The 8,589-nt window shown below is 37.0% G+C and overlaps 1 protein-coding gene across 1 annotated transcript in view; it reads right to left on the bottom strand.

The window, feature by feature from the left end:
* Nucleotides 1-8,589, bottom strand: part of PLEKHA5 (pleckstrin homology domain containing A5) — a 70,177-nt gene that overhangs the window by 53,990 nt on the left and 7,598 nt on the right. The window contains exons 4-5 of the mRNA XM_019471990.1: nucleotides 4,209-4,281; nucleotides 462-562 (exon numbers count right to left, since the gene is read on the bottom strand). Of these exons, the coding sequence (XP_019327535.1) occupies nucleotides 462-562; nucleotides 4,209-4,281 (174 nt within the window). The remainder of the gene's footprint in view (nucleotides 1-461; nucleotides 563-4,208; nucleotides 4,282-8,589) is intronic.

The raw sequence follows: 8,589 nt of genomic DNA, 5'->3' as shown, positions 1-8,589 counted from the left end.
AAAAAAAAGTCAAGAGAAAAATATTTAGTAGAGTGATTTAAATCATGATTAAAAAGATTAGCTTTGAAACACTCCTAACAATGATTCATGTAATATTGTGATTTAAGTGATAATAAAACCTTATTTTTATTTATATGAAAGATACTTCGTATCTAAATAACTAAAGAACTTTCACTAGTGGGATAAGTCTAGCCATGGATACAGTTTACAATTTTAACACACCACACAGTATTTAAGATCCATGAACTAAAAATACAATACTAATTCATCCATTTTCTTATTGTAGTAATTATGTCTATATTTACATCAGGCTAAATACCTGAACCCTCTGCTACTGTATTATGCAAAAATCAGTCTCAGAAGCTGTTTGTCAACCCTGTTTTGCATAACAACTCAGTTTCTGTTCACTAGGCTATTGTGCTTTCAGACATAAAATTAAACTGAAAATTTGATTCCCCTACCTTAAAGGCGTATTTGCGGTTAATATGGTCCTCAGGAGAAAGCACAGATATCTGAAAACTAGGTAGAAGTATGCTACCTAATATTCCTTCTTCTTTCTCATCTGTGAATGTATAGTCTTTGATTAGAGAAACAGTATTTTGATACATAATACTTGTATTCAGACCCTTCAGTGAAACTCTGTACTTAACACAAGACCAGTAACAAGAAGTTTACCTCAGAAGAAAATGCATTAGAGAATCAGAAAGCCAGACTGATTTGTTACATAGGTGCCTGTATACAGTCTCAGAAGTGTGCAGTCCACAAGAGCAATTGTGCAGTCCCTCTCTGCCAAGACATGCCACAGAACCCGCATCGCACAAGTGCGCGCCCCCAAAAACCTGCTAAGCACTGTGAAATCCAGGCCATTTGAGTATGGCCACCTTCAACTTTTTCCCCAAGATGGACAAGCATAAAAAACCCTCCTGAGAGTGCCAGCTCTGTAAGTTAAAGTACATGAGCTACCTTATGGAAAACACCACAAATAGCTTCACCTAGAGTTTTTCTGGGGATCAGTGCTTAGCTGCATACAACTTCAAAGCTGAAAAGCAGGTGGAAGTCAAGCCTATAATTCAGTGACAAGAACAATACCTGCTATCTATTGCCTGCTCAGTAAAACTTGCAAACACCCATGAGAGCAGAAATATTTTAAAATACTGTTTATGATTGTTGGTCTTTGAGAAAATTTGCACATTCCTCATCTGGTATCAGGCATATTAAGCTACGAGATTGTTATAATTCCCATGAACAGTTTACACTTTATTGTCAACATAGGTTTTTTGTAAAATTCTAGAACAATACATTACAATAATAAATTGACATTTTAATTGGAAGGAACAACCAGTTCTTAAATCCAATTATACTTTAATAAAGGAATAATTGGATGCAATTGACAGTCAATCTTAATTGTATTTCAGATACAGAACTTCTATTCACAACCAGTATCTTAGGAAGACTGTCCCCCATAACACTTCTCTTAGTTGAAGATACTGCCCACAATAAATGACTATGTATCTATGAAATTAAGATGAAAACAGATATTACAAAGTTTTAAGCACAGAAAACTTATACAGTTACAATTAAAATACATGTAAACAGCACAAAAGGACTACCTCTTATACCCGGCTTTAAAAATCTTTTCCCAGTTCTCGTTTACTCATGAAATTCTGAAAAGCCACAACTTAAATGAAAGTTATTCATATGGGGAAAGCTCTGCCCAGCCACACTAGCGTTACGTAGTATGTTAGATGTAAAAATTATGCTTTCTTGGATAGTTATTTAATTGGAGAACTGAGCATAAAATTATTCTGATTAAAAGGTAGAAAAAGAAATGAAGGGAGTAGATTTACTTTCAGGTACTCAACTGTACTCATAAGTATGCCTGAAACTGTCTCATCTCCCCCTCTCAAATATTTACTCCTTGCTAGCCACACACACACAGAATTCTGCCTTTTTTCCCCCTGTCCCAGAATGCATGGCAAATGTTGGGGTTTACTTTATATGGACTGCTGTTTTGGGGAAAAATTCCCTCCTTCTGCTAGATTATACTCTGCCTTATGACTAAGTCACACCACTAATGCCATATAAAAGCATTAAGCATTTTTGTTCCACTGAACAGCTGCATGTCTGGAGGACTTTGGTCTTTGTTAAAGACATACTGCTACATTCCATTTCCAGATTTTAAAAATCTGTTTCCCATCAGACTAGCTTTTATCTACACATTACACTGCCCCATACCCATCTCTACTTGTACGCTGTGTATGAATAATACAAGAGAAAAATAGCAGATCTTCTGTCCAGCACTAAGATCTTTTATTTGTTGCAACAATAACCCTCCAATATGAAGGCAGGCAGTCTGTTATCCCTCCATGAAACAGAGAACGAGTATTCTCTAAGCTCTGAAAAAATACAATGAAATAATTTTTCTTTTCATCTATAAATCAGATTTAAGCTGCTAACACTGTAACACAATTGTAAAAGTTCAGTAAGATTTACTAACAAAACCACAAAACAACCCCAATAAAACTCCCCCCACCACAATCGTGCAACCAGAAACACTGTTTGCGATCTGGGAGCAAGTGCATGGCTCCCCCCTTTCCATTTTTTCAATATCTGAGACAGAATTAACAAAAACATAAAAGCACAGGGTTTAGAGTGCAAGTTTTTTATTTTTTAGTAGCCGTTTCTAATACCTTTAAGACTATCACTATACATGTTTAATTACAGTTTATCAGCTTTAACTGCTTTCTAGTGAGTGATAGCTAAAAGCTAAGTTTATCATGTAAACAATTTAGACTATTCTGCTTGTATTTCAGTTTATTTGGCACACTAACATGTAGAAATGAAAAAGTAAGATTATAGAGCTGTTTGGATTTATTTTATTTGTTGTTGGTTTTGCTTACTGCTTTTTTATTTTGAGATACTTCATGTGCAGTGCTTTAAGTCAATTTAATCTGTTCTTAAGGCAGCTACAAAGCAGCACTTTCTTTAGAACCTTTGGAGGAGAGAGCCTGAAGACTTCTTTAAAAAAAGAAAACCCTATAAGAAAGCACGGAGTATACAATGATCACTTAACTAAATGCAGTGTAACTGTATGGCAATCGATGCCTCCATGACTGAAATTATAGCCTAATTTTGACTCAGCAGTGGTTTATCCAACTATGTATATTCTTGGGGTAAAGGAACAAAGCCTAATGACTGTATTTCAAGAATTCAGAATTTGTTAACTAAAACAGTTACAAACAGTTACAGAGCTTTTATGTTTCATGACCTGATTTGTCTTGACAAGATTAGAACCATGCTGCACTTTAACAGAACAGCATTTTAAATTCATCAGTCACTGCTCACCAGCATCAATACCACTTCTACCAATTCTAAAGTCTCATCCTAAACTGAAACCCTTTCTTACCCTTCATCTGCAGTTAAGGCAGATTTATTTTCCTCTGTTTTGCCATGCTTAACAATCTTCTTCGCTCTTAGCCTCCTTTAAACTATTACTTTTGTACACCTTATTTCAGGATTGAATAAGTTTCCATATGCACAAATCCCATTTGTTTATTCCCCCAGGAGGACTACAGTTAATCTGTCACGGTGAAGGAATCAGTTTTCTAACATACATATCTCCAGACTAGAATTATAAGCAGCTAATTTTTCCCATGTAAAATAAGTCTGATGTAGCTACATAAGGGTACTAACAGATTTCTTTGTTCCAAATACAGCAGAGACTTCTACTCATACGGAATTGGACAACATTTCATTTTATAAGTATTCATGAACACTGATTAGATTCCCAAAAGGCATATATATCCTCTTTATCATTCCAAAAGCAGAGTTTCAGCTCCCCTGCACTATCCCTTTCCTATCCCCATTTCAGTTACTTAATTTGCATGAAAAATCAGATTTAACCTGGCATATCTAGTTCCTAGCAACAGAAGCAGTGAGAAAACTACAATCCAGAATTTAATAAAAGAGGTAGCTGTGAATGGGTTTGCCCTTTGAGTGTACCTGACAGGCAGGAAGCAATTATGTGAAATTGGTAATTAAGAAAGAAAGAAAAAAAAAAGTAGCATGCCTGGATATTGACAACTATACAGATATTTTAATCCATTAAGTTAAGTAGCAGCTTCTTATTTCTTACATTTGAGTGGTGTGGCAAAATTTACCTGCTTCCAGTAAAATTAGCAAACGAAGCTCTCCTGAGTGGAACTTACCTCTGTAATAGAAGAGACACAGATCTGAGAGCACAAACCACCGTTTCTTCCACAACTTCATTCCAGTACTATCCTGTATTAATCAAAGTGATCAAGTAAGAATTTTCAGACTGTTAATAGTAATAGTTCATAAAGTAAACCAGGTACTACCTAACTGTGGTGGTGTGCTAGTAGTTCATTTTCTTGGCTAAGACATTTTAAGTATCTTTGACTTCTCATGACAGACTTGACACTGCAAACAAAGATCATAACCCAGGAAGCCTGAAGTTAACATGATTCAGGGATAAATAAGAGCCCATTATTTTAGCATGCTAGAGACTACAATCTACAGTTAACTGAAAAAAATGTATATTTCTTTTTAAAAAGGAAAAGAGCAAGGTAATACTTGGGGTACATCCTCCTTTGTTTTCTGAACTGAAGTTCTGCTGAACTTCATCTTCTGCTACCACTCATATAGCTAAGGCAAATTTCTTTCCCAAATAAAGTTTATTCCTAAAGCAATTTCATTTTCTTTTATGCTTATAACCAATTTACACTGCACAACTCAGAATGAAAGACTGCCACCACTACTAGAGCGTAAATAAGCCAGAGCATTGCAGCACGCGCATCCTAGTAGAATCAGATTTAATAAATATGTTAATCTGTTCCAAGAAGAAAAGTACATGTGAATTACCAATATTCCTGTAGTAAACAGGTTCTGTGACAACCAAGAAGAGGAATTCTGTAAGGAAAAACTGTGGGATGGGTTTGGTTTTGGAGTTGTTTTGGGTTTTTTTGAGAAAAGTCAGCATAATTTTTAGCCTCATATTTCAAGCTCTGCTCTTTTTGGGGTGGGGGAAATGAACTGAAAGAGGGAGAAGAAAGGGTAAAGCAAGCATTAGCTAGGAAACATTATTCAGAAAAAGTTAAAAAATCCTTTGCCACAAACATTTTCATAAATAGAATAACTAAACACTTCATAGCACCTTCCTTCTGAGGACCTCAAAGTGGTTTAACAAACACTAATGAAGTCTGGAAGCACTGCCCATAGCAGTCAGCTCCTATTTCACAGCTGGAAAGGCAGATACGAGGAGGGGAGACCTCCTTCCTCACCTCACTGACAAGGTTACTGACTCAGTAGCGGGTTAGGACGCTGGACCCCTGGCCTAAAGGACAATGGCCATGAAAATCAACTGCACGATGTGAAAATACCCAAACTTCTTCAGTATAAAGGATTATCACAAACCCTTAGACAGACTTTCTGAAGAGGCTGTTATGCAACATCCCATTTATCCCATCACTCAAAAACACCAACAGGTTTCTACATGGCCACATGTAAAATTCTGCCAGCAGTAAGACACGCTAAGAATGATCTTTTGGCCTGCTTCAGACATAGCAGAGAGGCACACAAAACAATTGTGTGGTTCTCATATTTTAAATTCTTTCCTACTTTAAAGTACATCCTTTCTTTATCATTGGATTTACTAATTATTGTTTCCTCTTGATTGCGATTGTCACAATATGGTAACAGTATGTTGACAGTAAAAACCTTCCAAAAAGAGAGTTCACTCTGGACTTAAAAATTAGTAGAAAAATGACAGAAGAGTAGCATTACATGCAATGAGACAGCACACCCTGAGTCAGACAAAACTTGCTGTTCTCTGTGTTTACATAAACATGTTAAGAAAGTTATCTTACTATCAAAAAGAAATCTGCACAAGCTTTCACTGTAATTTTCTGAAGATAGTATCTATTGGTAAAACTTGACTAAATTGGCTTTCAACTTGACTAAACTGACTACAACATGGAAACATACAGCAACGCCTTTTCTTACAAAAACCAATCAAACATCAGAGCATTTAAATAATTTTACACATAAACCCTGGCCAGTGGTATGCATTTTGACAGTGAGGTGGACTGAAAACTGGTTGAACTACCAGGCCCAGAGAGTAGTGATCAGTGGCACCAGTGGTGGCCAGTTGCTAGTGGTCTACCCCAGGGGTTGATACTGTGGCCAGGACTATTTAGTATCTTCATTAATGATCTGCACACTGGACAGAGCGCACCCTCAACAAGTTTGCAGATAATACAAACTAAGAGGAGTGGCTGATACACCACGTGGTTGTGCTGTCATTCAAAGGGACCTCGACAGGCTGGGAAATTGGGCAGAGAAGAATCTCATGAAGTTCAACAAAGGGAAATGCTCAGTCCTCCATCTGGAGAGGAATAACCCCATGCACCAGCACACACTGGGGCTGATCAGCTAAAACAGAGCTCTGTAGAGAAGGACCTGGGGGCTCCTGGTGGACAACAAGCTGATCATGAGCCAGCAATGCACCCTCATGGCAAAGGCGGCCAACAGCATCCTGGGCTGCATTAGCAGTGTTGCCAACAGATGGAGGGAGGACATCCTTCCTCTCTACTCAGCACTACTGAGGTCTAGCTGGAGTGCTGGGTTCAGTGCTGGGCTCACTGGTACAGGAGAAACACGGACATACTGGAGTGAACCCAGCAAAGGGCCACAAAGATGATTAAGGGATTGGATCATCTTTCATATGAAGAGAGGCTGAGAGAGCTGGGACTGTTCAGTCTGGAGAAAGGGCAGCACAGGGGGCATCTTAGCAATGTGTATAAATACCTGATGGAAGAGTGTAAAGAAGATGGAGCCGAACTCTTCCCAGTGGTGCCCAGTGACAAGAGGCAATGGGCACAAATTAAGAAACATGAGGTAAACTTTTTTTACTGTGAGTGATCAAACACTGGCACAGGTTGCCCAGAGAGGTTGTGGTGCAGTCTCCATCTGTCAGAATATTCAAAACCCGGCTGGACACAGTCCTGGACAGCCAGTTCTAGCTGAGCCTGCTTGAGCAGGGGAGGTTGTGCAAGATGATCAAGAGGTCCCTTCCAACCATCATAATTCTGGGATCTTAAAATATAGCTACTGTTTTTTCATTAGTAAAATAATGTAATTGTACACTAAAATGGACTTGGTAATATGAACATAGAGTATAATTTTTAGGAAAGCAACATCTTTGTACTACTTTATATGCTGAATATCCATGGTTTGATGTGAAACAAGAAAATTAAAACAGCTAGAATCTTTAGAGCATTCCAGTAAGTTAGTTCAGGTACATAACCATATCTTTTCATACATGTGAAGCTCACTACAAAGGACCTCAGAATGAAAAGCCAGATCATCATGAATAACTTATTCAGAAGTAGGCAGCAAAGATAACATAACACAGATACTCCTGTGCACAACCACCTGTGATATAATTCAGACTTAATATTTTAATCAAGTTAATTGATTGTCTCATTTAATTAAAAAAATCCAGAAAACATTATTTCAGGAATAGTGACTTTTTTCCAAGCTAAAAAGTTTAATAGCCCTAAAACAAAGCAAAAAAAAAAAATCTCTCACCTTTGTGACAACTTTTCACTCTCAACATTGAATGAGAGTAGAGGCCACAAGAGTATCTAAACATGGAAAAATCTTCTACTAAACAGATACTTCCAGATCTTTTTATCTCATAGTAATTTCTGAAAACTGACTTATCAACAGCTTCTAGAAAGCTATGTGGGTCATACCAGTCTATCAGAGTAGGGACAGTAAATGACAGAGTAGATACATATACACATTTGCCTCTGCTGAGTTTAAATGACAAGTTCTTACAGGGTTCTTGGTGAATTTATAAAATATATTCCTAATATGGCCTAATCAGTTTTGTTGTTCAATTTTTTGATCAAACTACTCTGATTTCTTGCGGAGCAAGAAAGTGCAAGTGGTCTGGTATTGCAGAATAGCAAATCTACAGCAGGCTAGGTACGCTGTCACTAAATACTAAAAAGCACATACTTCAGATTAGTTTAGGTTCAATAGGAAAACCTAAAATGATCTCTGGTTTTAAGATGGTCATCTTTGAGTTAAGAAAACAGGCATTCCTCTGTCTTTTCATATGTGAAAAAATTGCTTGATTTCCAATTTATTTAAAATATTTACTTACTTTTTTTTTTTAAAATAAGAGATACAGCCTAACAAAAGAAACTTCAGAATTTAAGAAAACCAATATGCTGGGCCATACATCCTTGTCCCATCATCTCAACATGCCTGAAATTCATTCAGCTATTTACTACAAACATCTGCCTAGATTTTTTAAGTCCTTTGTGTATTTTAGAGAAAGATATGTATAAATAATATATCAACATTCTGCACTAGTCTGATGCTCTTACTCATTTGTATCAGGATGGTATCCAATAAGTAGCTAATTAAAATACCATGTGTCAGTTCCTCACAGTTTATAGCTTCACTCTGGTATTGCTATCATTGTATTTTATGCAAATGATTGTCTTTTGTACATTACACACCTTACAAAAAAAAAAGGGGGGGGGTGGAAAGGGGGAG

This window comes from Aptenodytes forsteri, unplaced genomic scaffold (assembly GCF_000699145.1).
Source record: "Aptenodytes forsteri isolate BGI_AS27 unplaced genomic scaffold, ASM69914v1 Scaffold241, whole genome shotgun sequence".
NCBI classification, from domain to species: Eukaryota; Metazoa; Chordata; class Aves; order Sphenisciformes; family Spheniscidae; genus Aptenodytes; species Aptenodytes forsteri.
Note: the sequence above shows the minus strand (reverse complement) of the source record. Positions and strands in the feature narration are given on the sequence as shown.